At 65.3% G+C, this 25461-nt stretch overlaps 1 protein-coding gene across 2 annotated transcripts; it reads left to right on the top strand.

The window, feature by feature from the left end:
• Positions 1-789: 789 nt before the first annotated feature.
• On the top strand, positions 790-25461 carry FGFR1 (fibroblast growth factor receptor 1). 2 transcript variants are annotated; one of them, XM_082072487.1, is made up of 18 exons: positions 790-1003; positions 7423-7619; positions 14276-14539; positions 15183-15266; positions 15512-15687; positions 16953-17076; positions 17709-17899; positions 19030-19174; positions 20324-20520; positions 21178-21323; positions 21413-21534; positions 21645-21755; positions 21846-22036; positions 22129-22251; positions 22340-22410; positions 23016-23153; positions 23638-23743; positions 23837-25461. In XM_082072487.1, the coding sequence occupies exons 2-18, from the start codon at positions 7529-7531 to the stop codon at positions 24011-24013; spliced, it is 2457 nt and encodes an 818-aa protein (XP_081928613.1). In that variant the 5' UTR covers positions 790-1003; positions 7423-7528; the 3' UTR covers positions 24014-25461. The 2 variants fall into 2 exon arrangements, with proteins under 2 accessions (XP_081928613.1, XP_081928614.1); XM_082072488.1 differs by lacking the exon at positions 14276-14539.

Here is a 25461-nt window from a genome sequence, read left to right as displayed (position 1 = left end):
CTGGGGCTCTGCGGGGTGGGCTCCCACATGGGAGAGTAAGGACAGGCTGGCATCACTGGCCTGGCAATATCCACCCCACTTTGCCCTCTGGTTTTGGCACCCAATGTGGCGCCAGCTGAGACTGAGCAGAAGGTGCACATGCTTGCCTGTTTGTGTGGAGAGTTTTTGGGGTGCTCCGTGCTAGAGCTGCCATGTTCCTGCTCCCCGGCGGAGCATGGCCTGTGTACGCCGCTGGGAAGGGCCGGGTCTGCAGCAGCGGCCGTTCCTGGGTGGCTCCTGGGGAGGATTTGGGTCTGGCAACCTTTTAAAAATCAGCTCACAGAAAGTGGGTGCCCCAAGGCCTTGCTTTGCAGAGCTGGGCTGGGCACTGCCCGAAGCTCTGCCCGCACCTGCTGCTGCGCGCTGCTGCCCCGGGCTGGGTCCGGGCAAACCGCGGGGTGCAGGGGACCCCTTGGCCCCTGCCTGCGCCGGGGCCCGAGGCTTCCCGGTGCCACCGAATGCAACAGGGCGAGAGCAGGGCGGGGTGAGCATCCCCCGCGGCACAGCCAGCGCCCGCTGCCACAGCCTGGGCTGGTTCCGGGGCGACAACTGCCGGCGGAACCCAGCGAGGACCCCCGGGACCCCGCTGCCGAGAGCGCAGCCCGGGGGCCCGGGCGGGGGGACGGCCCGGCGGCGACTACAAGCCCCATCAGGCCGCTGAGGAGGAGGAGGAGGTGGGAGGAAGGCGGGGGAGGAGCCGGGAGCAGGCGGCGGGGCGGTGCGGGAGCGGCTCAGACCGGCGGCGGGCGCTCGGCGGGGACGCGGCGGCGCGGGCAGCGGAACGGCAGCGGCGGCCGTCGGGGCGGCCGCGCCTCCGGGAGCGCCTCCCGCCGCCACCTCGGGGCCGGCCCCGCCATGGGGCGGCCGCTGTGAGCGCGGCGGCGGCGGGGCTGCGCCTCTCGCCCCGGCCGGGGCTCCCCTCCATTGTTCCCGGGAGCGGCGGGCACCGCGCCGCGGGGCTCCGGTGAGTACGGGGACCGGGGCCGCCGGGCATCGCTTTGTGCTCCGTGCGGCTGGCGGCGGGGCCCCGATCCGGGAGCCGGGGACACCCCCGTCCCGCGGGGCTCCGCCGCGGCCGGACCTGCCCCCCTCCCGGTGCACCCGTGGCGGGGCGGCTCGACGGCGGCCCCGGTTCGCAGGCATGGTGCGCGGGGGCTTCGGTTTGCGGGCGCTGGGGCTTTGCGGACACCGGGAGGGCTCCGGTTGGCAGGCGCTGGGGGCTAGCGGACACCGGGGGGGCTCCGGTGTGCGTTGTCGGGGGAGCCGGTTTGCAGCTCCGGGGGGTCGCGGGGGCCCCGGTTCGCAGCGCTCCGCGGCTGGAGCCGCTCGGCGGGCGGCAGTTTTGAAAGGCGGCGGGTCCGAGCGCGTCCTTCGGAGCGAGCCGGGGCTGGAAACCGGCCCGCGGCCCCGCTCCCGGGGCGGGCTGGGGCCGGAGACGCCCCCGGGCTGCAGGGGAGCCCGGCCGGGGCTGTTTTCCGAGTTGCTGCCTGGCCCCTATTCTCGAAAAGTTGCTGGGCGGGAGCCTCGCGGCTTCCAGAAAAAGATGGAGAAGGAGCTGGGTTTGGTTTTGTCTAAGATTTCGGATCCTGGGGCGTTCGGAATAACGCGGTCCTGGAGTTTGTGTTTCCCTTTGTGTTGCTGCCTGCGGAGAGGGGGAGACTCCGAGAGGCTCCTTTATCCAAACTCTTTGCGGGTCTCCGGGAATCGCTGCGGTTTGTACATGGCGAACGCGCAGGGAGCGCGGCGTGGCGGCCTCGGTGCCTGTGGTACTCAGTCATCTACTGGGCCGGTGTGCAGCCCGCCAGCGCCCGCCTGGGTTTCGGGTGGCGTTTTGGGGGATTTTTGCGGTCGGGCCGTGAGCCGCGGTCGCAGCCAGCTGGCCTTGTGCGAGGAGGGAGCAGAGCGTGTCCATGTTCAGGTTACAGCCAGGAGCGCTGAAGCCGCCTGGAGATTCTCTGCTCTGCCCGGATTGTTGAGTTACTGCCCCGTGTCTCGGGTGTCGCGGCTGGCTGGTGCAGCTTCCTGCCCGTCAATGTTTAAACCTCAGCGGTGCGGTTCGCCCAACTGCTCGCGTTAATGAAGCAGACGGGCCGGGAGCTGCTGCTCTGCCAGGGTCCCGGCCAGAGCGGAACGGGGATCTGCGTGCAGGCGGAGGCGGCGATTTGCTCTGGCTGGAGATCTGGGTGCTGACCAGCTGGATGCGAGTGTGTGCAGAGGGGTGGGGGTGCGGGGGGCAGCCACCCTGGCCAGCCCGGGGATGCCGCAGGATGCGGACCCCGCGGACCCTGCTCTGGCTCGCAGCCATTTTCCCCACACAGGAGCACTTCCTCCCTTAATCTCTGTGGGGGCTGGCATGCACCGCTGCCTTTTCCTTGTGTTGCTCGGAGAGGATTAAAACAAATAGTCCCTGCCCTGGCGGGGTAAGGCAGGAGCAGCACCGCTGCACAAGCACCCACGTGTGCACCCGTGGGCTCACGGCTTTGCCGTGGCACTGCGGGGAAGGGGCCCCGGTCGCTTCCAGGTGTGAACCGGAGCTCCCTGTGTGTTTATCTGCTGAAAAGCGCAGCCTGATCTGGGAGCTGCGTCGGCTCCGGCGCCGCTGGTTCCCCGGCGCTGCCGCCCCCAGGCCTGGCTGCTGGAAGGGGCCGCTCTGCCGGCGCTGGGTCACAGATGTTCGTCCCATCCCAGCCATTCAGCTTTCTCCCCCACTGAGGACCTTTTGCTTCTGGGTTTGAAGGCAAATGGAGGCAGCACAAACCCATCCAGCCCCCTCCCCAGCTGGGTAACAGACTCCTCCAGAGGCTGCTGGTTTGTCCCAATGTCCCTGTCCTGGAGCAGTCAGTGGTACCAGCCCAGGGGAGGTTTGTGGGGACCCATGGATGCTTTGTAAATCTGAAAATCAAGCCCTTGGGTAGGGACCCCCGAGTCTGAGGATACTTGTAAACCTAACCCGGTTTTACAGAGATGCGTGGGTGAGGCCGGGCCTTGCCCCGTCCCCCTGCCCCGTGTGCCCAGCTGGGCGCCCGCAGCGAGCAGCGAACTGGCTGCCGGAGACGCCCCGGGAGCCGCACGTCCCCGCCAGGCTGCAGCGCCCGTGCCCGGGAAGGGTTAACGCAGCGTGGATGCTGCACAGTTGGATATTTATTTTTCCAAGCATGTGTCTGCTTTAAGCATTATAGGTTTTCCCTATAGTTACATTTGCAGTTGTATTTGCTTTCTATTTCAGCAATACTTGGTTCCTGACCTGAGGCGCGGGCTGGGGCAAGGAGAGGGCTGAGGGAAAGGCTTTTCTCCACGTCGCCCACGAATTTTGCCTTTGGCGTGCCCTTCTTCCCCAAGGGCACCTGGAGAGCTGCTCGTGTTGAGCCTCAGAGAAGAACTGAGCCTCCTGCCCTTGTTTTGGAGCTGCACGGCGTCCGTGCCAGGCCAGGTCTCCCGGGGCAGTCACCACCTCTCCACCCCAGGGGCCGTGTGGGTGCAGCCCCCGCGGAAGCCTTGCCGACCTGGGAGCCGAGCTCCAGCTCTTCTCCCCGTTGGATTTGGCCTGGCGCTGTTGTTTCTCTGCCGGCTGCCTACACGCTGGTCTCTGGCGCCGAGGCACCCGGGTCCTCGCCTGCCCCCGGGACGCTCTGGCGTGGTGGATGCTGCACGGCCAGCTCTGCTCCGTCACGGGGAGCCCCGGGCTGAGCGTGGCCCCAGCCCTGCCCCGGGACCCGCTCCTGCTTTTGGCACCTTGGGTGCATTCCTGGGGATGAGCCGCGGGGTGCGAAGGGGCTTCCCCGCAACACTCAGCTCGGAAGCGTCCGGCGGCGGCTGCCACCGCGCGGGGAAGGTCCCATCACGCGGCGTCCCTGGGACAGCTCAGCCCTGTGACTCACGGATGGGGGAGCAGCCAGAGGCCAAAGTGCAGCCCGCGCGGTCCCTGGGGACAGTGGGGGAGACAGGTTGCACCAGACGGCTTCTCCAGCACACATGGGCATGCAAGGGGTGCGTGAGAGCATCTTCCCCGGCACGCGGGGTGCGTGAGCCCGGGAGGGTGCGCGGGTGGGCGCAGGGGTGTCCTGTCGCTGCTCCGAAATAGCTCCGTGGGTGTAATGGCCGGTGGTAATTGCGGGCGCAGAGCAGGTCTCCGCGGGGCAGTTCGCCCTGGCTCCTCTCTCCCTGCTTCCATTTTTAGTTGTTTGAATCCACCCCTGAGCAGTAAATTGCAGAGTGCTGGGGGAGCGGGGACGGTGCCCGGCAGGACCGGACACCCCCCCTGCCCGAGCGCTGTCCTGGTTTCCTGTGGGGATGTATTTAAAAGCTGTATGAACAGGGAGAAGAGCCAGTGCTGTTGTTTGCACAGGTAGGAGCGCTCTCCCCGCTTCCTCATCCTGTCCAGCAGGCGCAGAGGAGCCCAGGGGGCAGGGGCAGGTGCCATGGGGCTCCCTTCTGCCTTGGGAAGGAGGGGACGGTCTGCGCTGCCCCGGCCCTTCAGTATCCGCTGCTCTGAACACTCGGATTTCCTCGGGTGCTGCTGAGCGTGCTCAGGGGAGCAGGAGGATGCTCGGTTTGTGCAGGATGTGTCCCTGTCCCGCACCGTTCTGGAGCCGAGCATCAGTGGCTCTGTCCCTCCGGACCTCAGCGCGTCTCCCTCCCTCCCTCCCTCCCGTGCCCTCCCAGTGACTCCCAGCCCTGGGGCTGCCCCTGTGCCCGTGATCCCACGCCGTGGCAATACGCTGCTAATACGCTGCTGTGAGCCCCTGAATCAGCTGGAAGGCGCCCGCTCCGAGGTGTATCTGGAGAAGGGCTTTGCCGCGCACCGAGCCAGCACTGACTCATTTTTCAGGAACTGCGGCTTATGGAGGCTCTGTGCTGCCCTCCATCCCTCCCTCCCTCCCTCCCTCCATCCCTCTCTCCCTCCCCTCCCTCCCCTCCCTCCCTCCATCCATCCCTCCCTCCCCTCCCTCCCTCCCTCCATCCATCCATCCATCCCTCCCTCCGTCCCTCCCTCCCTGGGCGCGGGCGGCTCGGGAGGCCCACGCAGCCGCTCCACATTAGGACATGTTCCGGGAGCGTGTGCTGTCGATAACCAAACCACTTAGAGACAGAAAATAATTTCCAGAAATACTGAAGACTTTTTTTTTTTTTCCAAGAAGAATTCCACCTCCCCTTCCAAACCCCGATAAATTGTTACCATTCAATAACTGTTTTAAAGCGCTGCCTGGCGCCCGGGGGCGCTGGCACTGGGAGATAACGCCGGTGTTTGCCGGGTGCCGCTTTTCCCTGCCCGGCCGCTTGTGTCAACATTCGGGTCCCAAATGCTCCTGCGCTGGGCAGGGCTGAGCGGTTGGGGCAGGGAGGAGGCAGCCAAAGCCCCCGAACCTGCACCCCGGGTGCGTTTCCTTGGGCTGCAGAGGCTGTTTGGGGGCGTCTGAGCTCCCCCGGTATTAAACTGGAGCCCTTGGGGGTTGCTCAGCCCACCCTCGGGGAAAAGCCGGCGATTCGGGCAAGGGGAGCGAAGGGTCCCGCTGCCTGGCTGGGACGGGACAGGCGGCAGCCGGAGCTCCGCCGGACCCAGCGCGTGGGGAGGATGAGTAGCAGCTTATTACTCACTGCAATTATTACTCACAGTTTTTAACAGCACATACTTTAGACAGATATCTGACGGCAAAAGGACGCGGTTGTTCACGCAGCAGGTTGGGAACGGCTCGGCGCGGGGCTTTGGGGAGCAGGAGTCGCTCGGGAGAGGATCGGGGTGAGCTCAGGGTGCTCGGCAAGGGCTGCGGGGCGCGGGGGCCCAGCTGCGCCCCAGGGTGCTCAGCTGGAGCCCAGAGGAGGGTTTGGGGACAGCACCATCGTCCACACCCTGGTCCTTCCACTGCTGCGGTGCGGGGCCAGCATCGCCTTGGCCGGACCGGCGCGGCCGTGCCGGGGTTGTGCAATGAGCTGGGCAGGGATCTCGCTGGCGAGCTCATCGGCGGAGCCCAGGGGGACAATTAGTGACGGCCGGTGTCAGGACCCGCGTCCCAGGCTGCTGCCGAGGCGCAGATGTGTGGCGGGGGTGGAGCGCGGGGCTCTGCTCACATCCACGCTGCTGGGACCAGTTGGCCAGGGCGGCTGCGCTCGGGCTTTGGCTCCGGCGTCCCCCTCGAACGCGTTTTGGCAGCGCTCCACGCTCCGGCATGGTGGGAGGGAGGGACAGGCCGGGGGAGGAGGATGAGGGCACATCCCGGGGGTGTCCTGAGCTGGGATCGGGTTCCGCTGGGTGTCCCCGTGCCAGAGCTCGCTCTGACCCTCCCCGCACGCAGCGTCCCCTGGCACGGGAAGGGGCCGGGGACCCGAGGGGACGAGCAGCTGGAGAGCCCAGCGTGAGAGCTGGCAGGGACCAGAGCAAACTGCGGCGCTGGCCCTGGAAACCGGGGATTTCTCCCCGAATGGCCGCGCTGAAAACAGCTGCTGGTGGAAAGAGATCTGCCGCACGTGGGAGCGGGGCCAAGGCGCCGGCTAACCCCTTCGGCTCCGGGAAGGCGTTGCCATAGCAGGTGGCTGCATGTGCCCTATAGATCCTATAGGGAATGGAAGGAGCCGGGGTTTGCAGCAGGATCTGCTCTGCCAGGCTTGCACGGTGACATGGATGACATCAGGTTGGGATGGTTGGATTTGCCACAGATGAGTCTGGGGTTGGTCCTGGAGCACCTGGGGTCCCGGTGGGTCCTGGTGCTGGGTCCTGGTGCTGCCGGGGGCGCTCAGGGCAGAAGATGCTGTGGGAGCAAGGGCCGGGGCAGGAGGGCGTTTGCAAACACCGTGCCTGCTGGCAGCCCGCACGGGGAGAACTGACCCCTCGGAGCCCACCAGGAGCATCTCCTGTCCCGCAGAGCGGCAGGAGTGGGAGGTTATTTTTCATCTGAGCAAAGTTAGAGAACTAAGACATTTCTGGGTCCTGCCATAGCATGGTGACCCAGCCAGGGTCAAGGAGGTTTTTGTTTCCAAATTCTTGCAGTGTTTTGGTCTGTATGGGAGTTCCACTTTGCAGCACAGGCTAGGTGCAAGAAGAGGACAGCGGGAGAGCAGAAATCTCCCGTTCTTTATAACTGCTGTTTGAAAATTTCTCCCACCGTTCTGGGAAATTTCTCTGCACTCGATTGTGCTTCACCAGCGGTTTCACTCTGACATATCAGCGCAGGAGAACACAACCCTGCCAGTCAGCGCTGGGTCGCTCGGGCTGCGGAGGGGTCTGCGGGGACCTGCCCCGCGCCGGGGACGTGGTGTCGGGGCTGGATGCTCCGGAGCGTCACCCGCCGTGCCGGGCGCGTCCCCGCGGAGCCGTGCTGGGACGGCGGGGCTGGCTGGGGACGCGGGGTGCAGCCGCTCCTGCCCTGACTCTGCTTTCCTCCCTCGCAGCTCGGAGGGGCTGTCGGCCCGGCGGAGACCCCCCCGCGCCCGCCCGGGGTCCCCATGGAGTGGGAGTTGCGGAGCCCAGTCGCCGAGCAGTAGCCGCAGCAGTGGGATGTTGACCTGGCGGTGCCTCATCCTTTGGGCTGTGCTGGTCACAGCCGCGCTCGCCGCCGCCCGCCCGGCCCCCACCCTGCCCGAACAAGGTAAGAGCGGCCAACGGGGGCTCCGTGTCTTCGCGTTTCCCTGGTGGTGACCTGGCTGGTGTCTCTGCGGAACAGGCAGAGGCTGGTGCGAGGGCTGCAGTGGGGACACGGGCACGTCCCTGGCAGCAGCGCAGTGTCACCCGGCTGCCTGGCACGTCTTGTCTGCTAAGAGCAATTTGTGTGGGCACAAAAAGCCTGTGCACGGCATCAGCATCACCTGTGGGCGGCTTAAACCTGGTGGGAGATCGTGGCAAAACCTGATGTTGTTGGTTAGGAGAAGGCTACAAAGCCCCGGGGGCTGTGTCCCTGGAGCGGGGTCAGTGTGTGACATGGCACTCGCTTCCCTGTGACAATCTGCAGCTTGAGCTGCTGGCAGCTGGGCTGCTCCTGGGGATGAGGGTTTGGGTGCAGACCCGGGGTGCCCTGGCCTCGCTCCCCGCTGGGGAGCACCCGTGGGACCGGCTTTGCCCGGGTGCAGCGCACGGGTCCCCTGGCGCTGGGGACAGCCGGCCCCGGCCCAAGCGCCGCTCTGGCATTTCAAAGCCTTGGCCTTCCCCTCGGTGCGGCAGAGAATAAACAGACCAGGCACCGCCGCGCGGGACTTCTGACTTTCTGCCTTTTGGTTTTAATTACCCAAGAATGTCTGGGCTGTGGGGTACTGCTTTGCTTTTTCAGGCTGGTTCCCCCTTCCCTCTTCCTCCCACCGAAACCCTGAGAGGCTGCTGTCGCGGCGCTGTGCGGTGGCGCGGCGCTGTGCGGTGGCGCGGTGCTGTGCGGTGCTGTGTGGCACCCAGGGAGCAGCAGCGTTCCGTGCTGGTGCGAGCGGCGGGTCCTGGTTTGCGGGTCCGCCCGCGGGTGCCGGGGCCGCGCGCGATGCCCAGGAGCCGGCGGCTCCCGAGAGCAGCCCGGGCAGAGCGTCGTGCACAGGGGCCATCTCCGAGATTTTCCACTGGCGCGCTCGCTCCCCACTTCTGTAAATAAGGCGGTCGGCAGCGGTAAACATGTTTTTCTCGGGAGATTGCTCTTCCTGGAAGAGGTTTCCTGGCGGCAGTGGGGCAGGGACGGCTCTGGTGCTGCCGCAGAGCAGAGCGGCGCTGGGAGAGCTGCCGGGGGTGCAGGCTGAGGGCTGAGCTGAGGAAGGTGGGTTCGGGGTGCCCTGCAGCCCCCAGAGGGTTTGGGGAGCAGTGTCAGGAGGAGGAGGAGGAGAGGCTGGAGAGAGGGAGCTGGTTCCTCGCCAGCCTCATGCCAGGGCTAACAATAACCTCTGGAAACATTTCCCGACACGGTTCTCACCAGGGCGGCCCAATTAGTGCCACAGCAGGAGCCCGGCTGGAGCAGAGTCCGTCCCTTGGCTCCGGGGCCGGCTGGTGGGAACAAAATGTTCCCGGCAGGACACGCGGGATGGGAAGAGCCGCTGCGGGGCCAGAGCCGCGGCCGTGCCACCGGCACCGTGTGCGTCCCCGCCGCCGCGGGCTCCAGCTCCAGCCCTGGGGTCCCACGGGGTGTGTGGGGACACGGCTCCTGCGCCATGGGACATCGTGTCCCCATGGCCGGGCTCGCTGTCCTTCCCCTGAGTCCCCACCGGCTCCTGAGCGTCCCGGTGCTGGGGTCCCTCTGCGGCAGAGGCAGCGGCTCTCCCGGGCTTTGTTGGGGATGTTTACGGGGTTTCTCCCGGTTGTGAGGCTCCAGGCTCCCTCCCGAGGGAGCGAGTGATCCCTGGCCAGCGGCCCCGGCCTCGCCGCAGAGGGCTTTGCAATGGCCGACCCGCTCCTCGTGGCGTGGGGAGGGGGCTCGGGCGCTCGGCCTTTGCCAGGGGCTCCCTCCCGTTCCTGAAAGTTCTGCAGCAAGTAAAATATTAATGGGCACTTACTGTGTTTTATAGCTACCTAAATTTGGAGGTGGTAAAAAACCCCTAGTTAAGGGGAAAAAGCCAAAAAATTTCCATGACCAACCTCCGCGGCCCTCCCTCACAAAGCCGCTCTTTGTCTGCAGGTTAAATAGAAACCTGCAGAAAATTGCCGAGGGGATTTGTTTTCCTCTCTCCTTGTCTGCTATTGTCCCCGCTGCTGCTCAGGCATTTCCAGCGCTCGGGGTCTGCCCATCGCTGCCTGGAGAACAGAGCGGCTCTGGGGGAGCGGGACGCTGCCGTGCCCCGGGGGTGCTGCCGTGCCCCGGGGTGCTGCCGTGTCCTGGGGTGCTGCCGTGCCCCGGGGGGTGCTGCCGTGTCCCGGGGGGTGCTGCCGTGCCCCGGGGGTGCTGCCGTGCCCCGGGGGGTGCTGCCGTGTCCCGGGGGGTGCTGCCGTGCCCCGGGGGTGCTGCCGTGCCCCGGGGGTGCTGCCGTGTCCTGGGGGTGCTGCCGTGTCCCGGGGGTGCTGCCGTGCCCCGGGGGTGCTGCCGTGTCCTGGGGTGCTGCCGCCTCCTCGCTCCCCAGACCTCCCGTTGGACGGGAACTGCAATCCACTGCTTCATCTGAGGTGCAGGCTGGGCAGGGCGGGGGCGCCCGGGGCAGCGAATAACCCCCCTCCCTGCCCGAGGAAGCAACTGGCGACCAGAGGGAGGGGAGGAGCTGCTGCCCCCCAGGCTGGCGGGGGCAGGAGGAGCCAGAGATACCTTGAGCCCCCCAGGGAAGAGCCAGTGGTACCTCGCACCGCTGGCATCCCCGTGCTGTGCATCCCCCGGGATGCAGGGATGCTGCTGGGAGCTTCCCCCCGGGCTGGGGGGGTCCAGCAGGGCCAGGAGCTTTTTAAATAAGAAAGAAGCCAATCCCCGCATCCCGGTAAGCGCTTCCTGTTGGGATTAGCGGGGCTGCCGGGCATGTGTGTGCTTTTTCTTCAGGAAATACCTTCGGAAAGCCCTGCTGGGGTCTCCAGGGCAACCGGTGGCCGCGGCCCCGCGCCCCCGCCCGCATTGTCCCCGCGCCGCTTTGTTGGCCGCTTTATTGCCATCGCCACCGCCATCGCACCCGCCGCCCCCGCGCTCGGGGGCTGCGCGCCAGGCCCCTCGCTGTGTGTGTGCACAGACCTGGGGCCGTGGAGATACGGGGGGTGAAGGTTAATCTGTGCCGCTCTTTCCCCGGGGTTGCTGCCCCACGGCCCCGTCCCCAGTGGGGCCAGCCCGGGGAAGCCGGTGACAGTTATATGCGCTTGGTGACACTCTCCATCTGGCTGGCGCTCGGCCCTGCTTTCAGTTCCATTTCAAAGCTGGAATAAAGTAATAAAAGCAGCGCAGGCTGCCCTGGCCGTTGCAGCCTGCACCTCCTTTTTGGGCTGCTTTGAAAGCCGAGGAGCGATGTGCAGGGCTGGGGCATCGGGGCTCTGCCCTGCGGGACCCAGACCGGGAAACAGGGGTGCCTCCCTGCCCCGAGGAGTTTGGGTTAAAGAGGGAACAGCAGATAGTTTAGAAGTGCCAGATCTCGTGTCTGCTTTGCTGCTTTGTCCAGGCGGGCGAGCTGCTGGTGTTTCCTTTGCTCTCCTCCTCCTCCCTTTGCCCTGCTTTGCTCAGAGGGGCTGTGAGCATCCCCACAGCCCGGCTGGGCAGGGGATCCCCCGCCCCGGTCGCCCCTTTGTGCGGCTCCGGAGCCCGGCCGTGCAGCGCCAGGGCAGGCAAGGCCCGGGGAGCAGAGCCAAGCGTTTGTCTGGCCGATTAAACTTGTGCTAACGTGGCTGCTCGGGGCAGCTCGGCGCCCCGTGGGCGCAGCCGGCCAGCGGCTCTGCGGAGGGGCTGGGCTGCACCTGGGGCCGGGGCTTGGGTTACAGAGAACCAGGACACAAGAAAGAGACGTTTCAGGCGGATGGAGCCAGCGGTCAAACGGGCTCACCCTCGTTAACGTACGTGGGTACATCAGTACCGCAGCTGCCCCGGCTGCCATTCCTGGTTTTACAGATGCTGCGTTTCCAAGGGGGTTCTGGTGCATCATCTGCCGCGGGAGCTGGGCTGTGCGGTGCCAGCAGAGCCGTCCCGGCGGCCGCGGCGCTGTCCGTGTGCCAGGGCGGCCCCGCAGCGCCGTCCCAGCCCGCCCGAGGGAACCTGGACACGCTCATTAGCCTGTGAATTCATTTACAGGCTGTTCCCACCAAGCCCGTTTTCCGCCTCATCCCCGAGTGCCAGAGCTGGGCTGTGGGTGAGCAGAGGGCACGGTCCTGCCCTGCCCTCTGCCTCCCCGCTCCCGTCCATCGCTCCAACGCCTCCGCGCGCCCCGTCACGCTGTAATGCAGAACAGCCCCCGGCTCGCGGCCCGGGGCAGGGGGCTGCTGCCTTTGAAAAGCGATCTGGCCACACGCCGGCGGCCCCGGCCCTGCCCGGGCTGCTCGGTGCCGCGCGGCCGCGGGCGATGGCCGAGGAGCGGCGGCACTCGTGCGGGCCGCCCGGGGGCTGCGCGATGCTGAGCCTGCGTCGCTGCATCCTCGAGCCTCAGCATCGCTCCAACGGCCTTTTCTACCCCCAGGCCACCTTGTCCTCAGGCTGCAGGTCCCGCTGGGAGGCGTGTGCAGAGCAGGGGCTGGCAGGAGCTTCAGCACGGCAGGTTTACCTGCAGAGCTCCCGGCAGGAGCCCGTGGTGGCCCTGGGACGGCTCGGCGGGGAGGTGACCTCTGCGAGCTCTCGCGCCGCCGCAGTGTCGGGACATTCGTGGGCAGCTCCAGCCACCTTCTGCAGGTTGTTCTGCTCGATAAGGAACGAGTTTATCGGTGCGTGGGGAGGGACAGACCTGAGCGCCGAGGGGGCAGCGAGATAAGGGCAGATACGGCTGTGCCTGCGGCTCCGAGTTTCGCCTTGGTTTGGGTTTCGGCAGCTGTTTATCGCTCGCTGACCTTGCTCTGCTTGAGAAGGGAATCGGGACGGACAGGAGGACATTGTGTTACCCAGTCCTGTGGTGTTCGGACAGACGGCGATGGGACATCGGGACATGGCTGCTGCATTGTGTGCCTCTGAAGATGCCTGTGACTAATCACTTGAAACACAAATCAGGGCTGCTGGAAGTGCCCGTCCTGCAAGAGAAAAGCAGGGGAAAGCAGGATTGCGAAAGCAAGACCTTTCTTCCGCCACCAAGGGACTCCCACCAGTCTTCACCTTCCATGTTAAAATGCTTTATAACGCCTTAGGGATGGATCTGGAGCTGTGGCTGTTGCCCTTCCAGCAGCCAAGGAAGGTGAATTGTGCCCCACCACGCTGCTCTGTGTAAGTGCTCAGCAAAAGAAAAAGGAGAAACTCAAGCTGCTTGTAGCTGTTTTCCCCATGAAACTTCTCATGAGCACGAAAAGGAGCGGCCAGAAAGCAAAGTGCAGATCACGGTGCTGTAAATGGCAGTTTCTGGAGCGCTGAGCTCTCGTTTTTGGCAGCAGGGAGCTGCTGGTGGGTCCGGGAGGAGGATGCCGTGGTGACAGCCCTGTCCCCATGCTGCCAGCCTGCGCCCCTGCCTGCGCTGGCCCGGCCAGGGCCACTTGCCCAAGGGTTCGGTGCTGGCACGGACCTTGCGGGCGCAAGGACGAGCTGGGGACGAGGCTGCGCTTGCCCGGCTCGGTGGCACCGAGAGGTGGGGTTGATAACGTGTGCTGGTTCTGCAGTTCAGCCCTCCAGCGCGCGCTCGGGTGCTGCGGGCGTTTGTAATTAGCTGCTGTTTTGCGAATTGCCGGGTTCTGTGTGGGTCCCGAGGGAGAGCTGTGGCTCCGCTCCTGTCCCCGCGGGCTGCGTGCGCACCGAGCGCCTCGCTCCTGGAGCCGGGGATCGGCTGAAGTTTGGGCGTTTCCGGGCGGTTTCTGCTGGGCTGCCCGCACGGGGTTTGTGGGGGTTTTCAGCCCCCGCTCTGGACCCTCTGACACAGAGCAGTTGCACCTGGAGGCCTCTGGAGCTGCAGCAGCCCCAACCCTTCCGTGGAATTCAAAGGGATGGTTTGAAACCCCGAGCTCTGCACCAAGAGCCGCTCGTGCACCCGCTCGGAGCTCTTGGGGATGGAGCCGTGTCCGCACAACCCAGGAGAGACCAGCTCACGTAGCAGCAGGATGGAGAGAAAGGATCTTTGTGCTGCTCACACAAGTGTTGCACCGCGGAGCAACTGCAGCAATCCCCGCCCGGGGGCTGCGAAGGGGACGCCGCGGCCACCGCCTGTGTCACCGGAGCTGCCCTGGGCTGACCTGTCCCCGCAGACCCCGCTCCTGCCCGCTGTCCTGGCGCAGCCCCCGGCTCTGCTGCCCCTGTCCCTGCGCTCTAACCGGGGCGGGGGTCCTGGTGGCATGGGGACCCTGGCCCGCTTCGCTGGCTGAGGGTGCTGGGGGTCCCGGGAGCCCTGTGCAGCGGCAGAGCCGAGCAGGGTTTGGGATTTGGGGTGCTCCTGCCCAAACAGCTGCTGCTGCCTGAGAAAGCTCAATTTGCCCGTTTCTCCCCCATTTCAAAGGCCCTGCCGTGGCGGTGTGTGAGCGCTTTTGAACTCCCCGGCCGGGTCCTGCCGCGGGTGAAGCGCTTGGTGCTGCTTGGGGTGCTCGCAGCTCTGCCTCTGCCTGCCCTGCTCCGCAGCCGCCCCCGGGGCAGCCGCTCCTGGAGCATCCCCAGCAGCGCATGGTGCCTCATTAACACTGAGCCGTGGTGGCAGCAGCAGCGGTTTCCTTCGGTCTCTATTCCTTTTCTCCTTTTTCTTCTCTTCTTCTCTCTCCTAACCCCTCCAGCTCTGCCCAAAGCAAAAATCGAAGTGGAGTCGTACTCGGCGCACCCCGGCGACCTCCTCCAGCTGCGCTGCCGGCTGAGGGATGACGTCCAGAGCATCAACTGGGTGCGCGACGGCGTCCAGCTGGCCGAGAACAACCGGACGCGCATTACCGGGGAGGAGGTAGAGGTCAGGGACGCGGTGCCCGAGGACTCGGGGCTCTATGCCTGCATGACCAACAGCCCCTCGGGAAGTGAGACCACCTACTTCTCCGTCAATGTCTCAGGTTCGTAGTGGCCCCAGGCGCAGGGAAGGGGCAGCCCTGGGGCCGGGCTGCGGAGTGACGAGCCGGCAGCCCCGCTCGCCTTGGCACCCACACCGGCCATGCATGCACCTGCCCGGTGAGTTCGGGCAGATTCGGGGTGCCCCCCGGAGCCACCGGTGCAGCGCGGGGTCCCTGCCTGCCGCGGTGCGGGGGGAGCAGCGCAGGTGTCGCCGGTTGGTCTGGGGGGCCGGGTGAGCTGAGGTCTGCGCTGGAGCGTGAGGCTGGAGAGGAACGAGTGCTCGCGGTGGCTGCGGAGGCGTGGGGCGATTCTGTGCCCGTGGGGGCTTGGGTGCTGCCCCAGAGGGGTTGGTGGCACCAGGTGTGGGACAGGACCCGTGTGTGGACACAGGAATCACCCGCAGGGCAAACTGCTGCACGACGTCCATGGCTGTGACACCGGGATGCAGGCGCTGCCGGCCCTGGCTGTGCCGGGGCCACGCACAGCGGTGTCACCCGCGGTCCCTGCGCCCCCCACCAGCGCTGCCCCGGTCACCCACCGGGCTCCGTCCCGTGTCACCAGCCCATGGTGCTCCGGTCCCCGGCCGGTCCCGCTGGGGAAGGGCCCGTGCACGGATGTTCAGCCGGGACGTCGCTTCTCTTGCAGACGCGCTCCCCTCCGCAGAGGATGATGACGATGAAGACGACTCCTCGTCAGAGGAGAAGGAGGCAGATAACACCAAGCCGAACCGTACGTGTGGGATGGGTTTGTCCCCGCTGCCCTGGCTTTGCGGGGGCGAGGGGGAGCTGAGGACACTTCCCAGCACCGCCCAGGGACGGAGAACAACACCCGTGTCCAGAGCCACCCTCGGGCGTCCCCACTCAGCCCTGCCGGGGCGTCCTGGGTTAAACCTGGAGCAAAATGCTGGTGTCCCCCGTGGTTGGGGGGTCTGGCCGGGTGCCCCCACCACCGTGCTGACCCCCCCCGCTCCACAGAGGCCATCGCTCCGTACTGGACCTATCCCGAGAAGATGGAGAAGAAGCTCCACGCTGTTCCCGCCGCCAAGACGGTGAAGTTCAAGTGTCCGTCGAGCGGGACGCCCAACCCCACGCTGCGCTGGCTGAAGAACGGCAAGGAGTTCAAACCCGACCACCGCATCGGGGGCTACAAGGTACCGCGGCGGGGGGGCCGGGGTGGCACAGCCGGCAGATGTTCCATCCGGCTGGGTGCCCCTCGAGGGGCCGGAGCCAGGGGGCTCGCCCGGGCAGGGGGAGGATGGGGAAGGGGCTCTGCAGCTTAAGAGGCACCGAGCCCCCTGTCCGCGCAGCCCCCAGCAGGGGCAGATGGGCCCCTCCGCCATTCCTGTTGCCAAATCGCCCCATGGCGGTGACAACAGCGGTGACCTGGTTCTGGGTCGTGTCAGCGCCGGGGGGAGGGGGCCAGCCTGTCCTTGCGGCTTCGCCTAATCCCCCGCGAGCAGAGGGCGGGTGGGCCGCGCTCCTCCAGCATCCAGGGGCTGTCACCCTGCGGGCAGCGCCAGTGGGGACCCCCAGGTCACCCCACAAGGTCACCACCACAATCCCCTTTCCTCATCTCCCCTGGTTTCCTGGAGTGCGGCTGCAGCCTGCCCGGGGTTTGTGCCCCTCGGTGCTGCGGGGACGCGGCTTCGGTCACTCCATCGCCACTATTGCACAAGCGGCATCGGCCGTGGCGCTGCGTGCCATCGGCTCCAGCAGGTGCCAGGACACGCAGCAGGAACTCGGCCACGTCGCAGCCCTGGCTCTGGGCAGCACGTCCTGGCAGGGACGCAGGATCCCGGGGAGCTGGCAGCACCGCGGCTCCCCGGCCGGTGACAGCGCCGTGCCCTGGATAGCTAATGGGGCTGAAATGTGGGGCTGCGGAAATAACCAGTTTCCAGCTGGGAGGGAGGAATGCAGTGGGCTGGGGGTCTCGCCAGGAGGAGCCGGAGCCGGGCGCAGGAAAGTTGTCCCTGTGCCCAAACGGGACCTGGGGAGCACTCGCAGCCCCCCGCGCCACCAGGACCCGTCCCAGAGGACAGCGCCTGGCCAGCAGCACCCGTGTCCCCCGGGAGGTGTCCCGGGTGTGTGACGTCCGGGCTGCACGGTGCCTGCTGGCCGCGCGGAGCAGCGCGGGTCCAATGGAACAATGCCGGTCTGTTCCCTGCGCGCTGGGGCCGCCGCGCAGGGGTGTCCCATGAGCCGGGCCAGCCCATCACGCTCGGCTCCCAACATCTGCTTCTCGGCACAGTTGGCTCATGCGAGGCTGTCCCGGGACAGCTGGGAGCAATTACAGCCCCTCCGTAGGAGAGGGGAAAGGTGACCTCAAAGGGAGATTTATGTCCTGGCTCTGCGGCGGGGGCCGGGGGCCGGGCCAGCTCTGACATGTGACCGGCTGTCGTTGTCCCCGTGTCCCCAGGTCCGCTACGCGACCTGGAGCATCATCATGGACTCGGTGGTGCCGTCCGATAAGGGTAACTACACCTGCATCGTGGAGAACAAGTACGGGAGCATCAACCACACCTACCAGCTGGATGTCGTGGGTGAGCAACTGGGGGTCACCCGCGTCCCCCACCCTCCGCAGCAGCAGCGGGTGCTGCGCCCTGTGGGGACGGGGACGGGGAGTCTGCGGCACAGCCGGTCCCGGGCAGCGGAGGCAGAAGGTTCACCTGACCCGGTCTGGGGATTTTTAATTGTGGTGGACATAATTTCATAGACCAGACAGAAACTTTTTCTAATCGCCTTATTAGCCGTAATTCCCAGCTGGGAAGGCTGGTCTGAGCAGTTCCACATGTGGAGCTGCTCTAAATGCCAGTAAATGAAGCATTAAAAATGTGATTTAATTTGATTACACTGAGCAAACTGAAGGGAACAGTCAGGGAGGGGAACAAAGGGGTTTGTTAATGCTGACTCACCGCAGTGGCAGCCGCTTTGTTAACGGCTGGGGCCCTCGTTAGGTTTGTTTGACCTCTGACCCCCAATAGGTACTGCGGTCCCTGTCCCTGCGCTGGGACCTCACCTGTCCCTGTCCCCAGCTCCTCTGGCTGCTCTCGCCCCGCCACGGGGGGTCCCTGGGAAGGGGACACTGGATGCATCGGTGCCCACGCCAGCCGGGGTCCCCCCGCATGGGGGGCTCAGGGTGCACCCCGTAAGGTCCCCGTGTCCCCATCCGCAGAGCGGTCCCCGCACCGGCCCATCCTGCAGGCAGGGCTGCCGGCCAACAAGACGGTGGCCCTGGGCAGCAACGTGGAGTTCGTCTGCAAGGTGTACAGCGACCCCCAGCCCCACATCCAGTGGCTGAAGCACATCGAGGTGAACGGCAGCAAGATCGGCCCCGACAACCTGCCCTACGTGCAGATCCTGAAGGTACCGCCGGGGAGCTCCGGGGAGCTGGGGGAGAGCGTGGGGCTGCCCGGCCCCGGCTGCACACGGGCAGCCATCCCTGGGAGTCCTAAAGGCACCCGCCGTGGGGCTGGGGGCGAGCATGGCGCTGGAGATGGCGGCTGAGCCCCCGATCTGGCCCGGCGAGAGCAGCTCTCCCTGCTCGCAGTGAGCAAACGGCTGCGGTGCAAACCCCTGGGGGTGCGTGGGTGTCCCCAGCCATGTCCCCAAGCCCAGGGGTGCATGGATGTCCCCAGCCGTGTCCCCCGACCCGGGGTGCATGGACGTCCCCAGCTGTGCCCCTGCCCCCTGGGTGCATGGGGAGCAGGATTACAGCCCCATGGCTGCCCGCTCCTCCTGTGACCCCGGGTACCAGGGGGGCACCCCCGCGCCGGCGGGGCTGATGCCGATGCTCCGGCACTGCCGGTGCTCCGGGCGCTGCCGTTGGCGGCCGCGTCTGTGTGACTCCATGTTGTTGGTCTGTTCCAGCACTCGGGGATTAATAGCTCTGATGCGGAGGTGCTGACCCTGTATAATGTGACAGAGGCGGAGAGCGGGGAGTATGTTTGTAAGGTTTCCAATTATATTGGCGAGGCCAACCAGTCTGCGTGGCTCACTGTCACCAGGCCCCTGGCCACAGGTAACGGGAAGGACGCCCGCTGCGGCGTTTCCTCGCACCGTCGCTCCCCGGCGGCGGAAAACAAACCTCTGGGCTCTCTGGTTTCTGCTGTTTCTGGTGCCACAAGCCATGGAAAAACACTCAGCAGGGCCGGCTGGTTTTGTGTGTGTGTCCCGGTGTGTCCCCTGTGTGTCCCCCCGTCCGTGCTGCCCTCCTGTCCCCGTCCTCGTGTCTCCAGCGGCCGGCTCTGCCTGGGGCTGGTTTCTCCATGCAGCCCATGGCCAGCATGTTCCGATGGGCAGGACGCTCAGTGTGGTGAAGGGTTTTTAACCAGCGTGTCCGTAGGTGGCCGGGATGAGTGGTCATCCCGAGGGTCTCGTAGCAGGTCTGCAGCCGTCTCTGTCTGCTCCCCAGGGCTCTCCCTCCTCTCTGGCCTCCTTCCCAAAGGTCTCATGTCGTTTGCTTCTCCGTTTTTTGCTTCCATTTTTCCCTCTAGACGGCTGGCGTTAACACGACAGACAAAGAAATGGAAGTCCTTCACTTAAGGAATGTCTCATTTGAGGATGCTGGGGAGTATACATGTTTGGCGGGTAATTCTATTGGGATCTCCCATCACTCTGCATGGTTGACAGTTCTCGAAGGTATATACTCCTCTTCCTTTCCTCCCTCCTTTGCAGCGTATGCATCACGGTCCGGGAGAGGGCGTTTCCCCCGAGGCCGTGGGACGGGGTGCGTGTCCCCCGCTGTGTCCCCCTCGCCCCCAATTGGGGTCTGTCCGCCGCTCTCTCCCTGGCCCAGACGATGCATACTCAGGGTGTTTAACCGGGGCTGTGTGTCGCTTCTGCTGCGCTGCGGGGCCGCTGTCCCTGTCCCATTGATGCTGCTCCCCGGGCATCAATGCCGCGCGGGCCCCAGCCTGATAACTCCACCAGGGAAGTTTTTGGGGCGCTGTGTGGTGGTGGCTTTTCAGCCAAAACTTTCCCCGTTATCAGGTGGCGCTTTGCCAGGTGTGCTCGGAGGTGGGACAAAATCCGGACTCCCTCTTACAACTCTGTCTGGGGCTCTGTTCTTTGGGGGGGCCGCGTTGGGGGTGCTGCTGGGGTGCAATGGCAGCTCCCACCCTGACAGATTCACCGTGCCACGTGGCTGCGGCTGCTCTGCGCCGTTCACGGCACTGCCACCTCCTGCCACCAGCGGCCACCAGAGCGGGGTCTGTCCCACGGCAGGGGGGACGGCACCCTCCTCCCCGCCAGCCCGGGGTCCCGCTGCTGCTGGAGCTGCTTCTGCCTGCGCTGCCCGAGCTCTGACAGTCGTTATCGGTAACGCCCGGGCACCGCTGCGCAGCCCCTCCACCCCTCCATGCACAGGGTGACCCCCGGGCCCGGGGGACCTGCAGCGGGCAGGGGACTCGTTGCCCAGGGGTGCCCGTGGTGCCCCATCCCTGGCGGTGATGCAGGAGCATCCCGAGAGCTCTGTGACACGGCCCCTGTCCCCCCACTTCACACCTTCCCCAGCTGACCCCTCCCCAGCCCAGAGCTCCATCCTGCCCTGGGCGCGTCGCTGGGATGCGGCAGAGACGTTGCCCAGCCGTGGGGCAGGGAGCTGGGGTACCACGCGCCTTCCCCAGCAGGGTGGGGGCTCAGCACCCCGGTCCCTGCCACACCCTGCACTGAGGTCCCCGGCGATGCAGAGCGTGTCCCCACCGAGCACGGGGAGCAGCCCCGGCTCCCCAGCTCCGCTCCCCAGCCCCAGGGGCTGCGGGTGCTGACGCGCTGTTCGCACCGACCCAGCTATCGAGGACACCCCGGCCATGATGACGTCCCCCCTCTATCTGGAGATCATCATCTACTGCACCGGGGCCTTCCTCATCTCCTGCATGGTCGTGACCGTCATCATCTACAAGATGAAGAGCACCACCAAGAAGACGGACTTCAACAGCCAGCTGGCCGTGCACAAGCTGGCCAAGAGCATCCCCCTGCGCAGACAGGTAACAGAAAGTAGAGAGGGGGTTCGTTTGCACCTACTGCCCCTCCCGGAGGACCTGCCCTTGCTGGGGGGAGGTTTCAGGATGAGCATGATGGAGGGAGACCTGGGACCGTCTCCCCCTGCTGTATGTGCCACCCTCCCCAGCCGGTGGGGAGGGTCAGTGGGTTCTGATGGGCTCTGCCCTGGCCTGGCGGTGCAGCGAGCCGGGGGCTGCACAGCCCCTCCTGGCGCCCGGCGGGCTCAGCGGGTGCTGGGGACCCGCAAGGATTTACAGCAGTTTAACGTTCCAGCGGAGGAGCGTGTGTTACACACCGAGGAGACAGAGAACTCCCAGGCTGTAGGTTTTTGTGGTATCAGCATGCCAGAAATTAATTAAAAATTACTTCATCTGGGTCCAGCATGGAAGCAGCGCTGGTGGGGCCCCACACCTGCAGGCAGGGGGATGCGGGCAGGGGGATGCAGGCAGCGGGTGCGGGCAGGGGGATGCAGGCAGGGGGTGCGGGCAGGGGGATGCAGGAGGGGGATGCAGGCAGGGGGATGCAGGAAGGGGATGCAGGCAGGGTTGGGGTGCAAAGGCTCCCGGTCAGCATCTCTGTGCAGCGCAGCGCCGCCCCCGCGCTGCGTGAAGGTAACCCACGGTCCCCCCCGGCCCCCGCAGGTCTCGGCCGACTCCAGCTCCTCCATGAACTCGGGCGTGATGCTGGTGCGGCCCTCGCGCCTCTCGTCCAGCGGCACCCCCATGCTGGCCGGCGTCTCGGAGTACGAGCTGCCCGAGGACCCGCGCTGGGAGCTGCCCCGCGACAGGTGACGTCCCGGCCCCGGGGACACGGGTGGGAGCTGGGGGGGACGGCGGCGCTGCTGAGGGACCTGTCCCCTCACGGTCTGTCCCCCAGGCTGATCCTGGGCAAGCCGCTGGGCGAAGGCTGCTTCGGGCAGGTGGTGCTGGCAGAAGCCATCGGCCTCGACAAGGACAAGCCCAACCGCGTCACCAAGGTGGCGGTGAAGATGCTCAAGTGTAAGTGGTGGCAAGAACTGGTCCTGGTGCAATGCCACAACCTGGCTGGGGGTGTGACACAGGGGGACCCAGCCTGCCACCCCCCGACCTCTGCCCACCCCCCGTTTTAGCTGACGCCACGGAGAAGGACTTGTCCGACCTCATCTCCGAGATGGAGATGATGAAGATGATCGGGAAGCACAAGAACATCATCAACCTGCTGGGTGCCTGCACGCAGGACGGTGAGGATGTGCGGGCCGGGGGGCTGACACTGTCCCTGGGGGGCCGGGACCCCCGTGCCGGGGTCTGGCCGCTCACCCGCTGTCCCGCAGGTCCCCTCTATGTCATCGTGGAGTACGCCAGCAAGGGCAACCTGCGGGAGTACCTGCAGGCGCGGCGGCCCCCGGGCATGGAGTACTGCTACAACCCCGCCCGCGTCCCCGAGGAGCAGCTCTCCTTCAAGGACCTGGTGTCCTGCGCGTACCAGGTGGCCCGCGGCATGGAGTACCTGGCCTCCAAGAAGGTGAGGGGCTCTCGGGGCGGGGGGTGCGCCCAGCGCTCCCAGCCCGCTCATCGCGGGGCTTGGGGACCAGCTGACGCCCCGCGCCCGGTCAGTGCATCCACAGGGACCTGGCGGCCAGGAACGTGCTGGTGACCGAGGACAACGTCATGAAGATCGCTGACTTCGGGCTGGCCCGCGACATCCACCACATCGATTACTACAAGAAGACGACAAACGTGAGTGGCGGGCGATGGCAGCGGTGCTTGCCGTGCCGGGATGTCCCAGCGCGGTGACGCAGCCAACGTGGGGCTTTCGGTGTCGCAGGGCCGCCTGCCGGTGAAGTGGATGGCCCCCGAGGCGCTCTTCGACCGCATCTACACCCACCAGAGCGACGTGTGAGTAGCGGCCACGGGACCTGTGCTCCCTGCCCGGCTTCACGGCGACGGGCTGGGCTGGGGGGACCCTCGCTTGTCCCCCTCGCTTGTCCCTTTCACCTGGGGGACACGGCCCGTCTCAGCCACCCCATCCAGCACCTCCCTCGCTGCCTGCGCCGCTGCCGCCCGCCCGCTGCACCCCCAGCACCCGCCGGTGAACACGACACGCACCGCGGCAAAGGGCACCAGCTGTGATCCGTCTTAATTACGTGAAAACACAATTAGCGCCAGCAGACAAAATACAGGATGTTTCAAAAAGATGGACCCCATTTGAAATCACTATATCTCTGCAACCACAAACTGCCCATGAATAAAACCCTTATGGTGCGCACAGCAGCAGGAGGGAACACAGAGCATTTATAAAAATGTTACGAAAACTTGATAACTTGTTAAACTGTTTGAAATGTTTGTGTGATTGTAACACGTTGGGTCCATCTTTTTGAAACACCCTGTGTTTTGAATCACAATTGTATTTGGTGGTGGGACTCGTTTGCCGCTGTGCGTCAGCCGTCAGTGCGGCGGGGCTGTCACCCCCGCGGTGTCACCATGGGGTCCCGTCCCGGCAGGTGGTCCTTCGGCGTGCTGCTCTGGGAGATCTTCACGCTGGGCGGCTCGCCCTACCCCGGCGTGCCCGTCGAGGAGCTCTTCAAGCTGCTCAAGGAGGGGCACAGGATGGACAAGCCCAGCAACTGCACCAACGAGCTGTGAGCGCCGCAGGGGACGGGGACGGGGGGGGACACCGGCACCACCCCGCGTGCACGTTCAGAGTCACTTGCCCAGCAGTTCCCTGCAAAAACATCAGCTCAGCCGTTTGTGATAATTGACACCCCCCTCTGGTATTTCCCGGCGGGGTGAACCCCGGGGTGACCCCAGCTCAGCCCCCCCACTGTGCATCCCCCTCCCAGCTCAGCTCCCCTGCATCCCCTCCCAAACAGCCCCGCGACCCCCGGTGGGTGGGCAGGCAGGGACTCCCTCCTTCCCACACGGGATTAGCCCTAAATATGCAATAGCTTGTAGATATAGATAAATGTAAATATATAAATACCTATAAATATAAATAGATAAACATGCAAATGTATAAATGCCTACAAATACAAATATATAAATATAAGTAGCATATAAAAACGCAATAGCCTCTTCAGCATCTTTGCTGGCCGCGGGCTCAGCCCTCGCCCCCCGTGCCCCCAGGTACATGATGATGCGGGACTGCTGGCACGCCGTCCCCTCGCAGAGACCCACCTTCAAGCAGCTGGTGGAGGACCTGGACAGGATCGTGGCCATGACCTCCAACCAGGTAGGAGAGACACGGCGCCAGCCCGCGCCCCCCAGCCCTGCTGGGATGTCCCCTCCGGGATGTCCCCTCCCGAGCCCTCTGTGTCCCCCCCAGGAGTACCTGGACCTCTCGGTGCCACTGGACCAGTATTCCCCCGGCTTCCCGGCCACGCGCAGCTCCACCTGCTCCTCGGGCGAGGACTCCGTGTTCTCCCACGACCCCCTCCCGGACGAGCCGTGCCTTCCCAAGCTGCCCCCCCAGCACACCAACGGCAGCCTGAAGCGACACTGAGGGTGGCCCTGCCACCGAGGACTGCCGCGCCGTGCCGCGCCGTGCCGTGCCGCGCCCGCGGGCTGCCGCGCTCAGCCCTTGCAGGGCAGGTTCAGAGACAAACCGCAGCATCTCCCGTAACCAAACCCACCCACCCCTCCTGCTCCTCCTGCCGCCTCCGTCGTCACTCCCTGCAGCCCGAAGCTTTTGTTCTGATGGGTTTTTGGCGTTTCCTTTTATTGTTTTTAACGCAATTTTCCATGAACTCTGTGCTTGACTGTTTCCACTTGGTTACGCCAAAACCCTCTCGGGTGGGCAGCACCGGGGCACCGGCCACCCAGCCTGGGACAGCGGCTCCTGGCAGGGCATGGAGAGCCGGGCTTAGCTGGGCTTAGCTGCACCTTGGAGAACTCGCTAAGCCGAGACCAGCAGCGGGTTCTGCGGCCATGTGAGCCGGGGGTGTGCTGGGAACCCCATTGGTGTGCTGGGACCCCACCAGTGTGCTGGGAACCCCACCGGTGGGCCAGGAACCCCACTGGTGTGCCGGGAACCCGCCGGCACGGCCCCGCTGCCCCGGGGCTGGTCCCGCAGCTCGGCAGCACCAGCACCTGCGGGCTGTGCCGACCCAGCGCCGGTACCGGGGGGCGGGAGCCGCGGCACGTGCGTTTCCCGGCGCTGCCGGGGGCGGCCGGACCCAGCAGCGCTCGGAACAGATTCCTGTGTACATAGCTAAAATATGTATAAATATGAATATATATTTACATGTCTTTTTAAAAGGGTTGTTACCAGAGATATACCGGTGGGGTAGTGAGGTACTAGTGGCTGGTAGATATCAGTTGCTACAAAAAAAAAAAAGTCCATATATTTTGCTACTTTTGCTGTTTTTATTTTTTTAAATTATGTTCTAAACCTATTTCAGTGTAGGTCCCTCGGTAAGAATTGCTGCTGCTGCTTCAGTTTTATATGGGGTTGTATTCAACAGTAATAATAACGTGTCGATGCCTTTTGGGAATACGTTGTCATGCGGTGCCTGGCCCCGCGTCCCCCGCGCCCAGGGCCGGGCGCCGTGTCGGTGCCCCCGCGGTTTGGCAGCGCCGGTGCTGGGGGTGCCCGGGGGCTCCCGTGGGGAGGAGCAGGGCCTTGGGGTCGCAGTGGTCCCCGGGACACCGGAGCAGTGCCATGTGTCACCGACACCCTAACCAGCTCGGTGCCGCGGGGGACACGGGCCATGCCACCAGTGCCTTACCGGTGCCCGGTTTGCCGTGCCGGGGAGGACGGGGCACGTCCCTGGCTGGGGACAGCGCGGGACACGTGTGTCCCTGTCCCTTCTCCTCGCTGGTGTTGAGACTCCAGAGCCAGACGCTGTTACTTGAAAAGTTTATTTTGCCTTTGTATGGAGAAATATTATTTGTTGTAAACTCTTCTGTACTGAATCTGGAATTCTTGTAATTATTAAAGACTTTATCCAA

Source organism: Streptopelia decaocto (assembly GCF_964273445.1).
Source record: "Streptopelia decaocto genome assembly, chromosome: 25".
Lineage (NCBI taxonomy): Eukaryota > Metazoa > Chordata > Aves > Columbiformes > Columbidae > Streptopelia > Streptopelia decaocto.
Note: the sequence above shows the minus strand (reverse complement) of the source record. Positions and strands in the feature narration are given on the sequence as shown.

What these genes read in the sequence shown, in the direction of transcription:
- FGFR1 (XM_082072487.1), top strand. Translation starts at nt 7,529, where the DNA reads ATGTTGACCTGGCGGTGCCTCATCCTTTGGGCTGTGCTGGTCACAGCC. An exon ending in ACCGCATCGGGGGCTACAAG is followed by an intron (nt 15,688 to 16,952) that starts GTACCGCGGCGG and finishes CCGTGTCCCCAG; the next exon opens with GTCCGCTACGCGACCTGGAG. An exon ending in AGTACCTGGCCTCCAAGAAG is followed by an intron (nt 22,037 to 22,128) that starts GTGAGGGGCTCT and finishes GCGCCCGGTCAG; the next exon opens with TGCATCCACAGGGACCTGGC.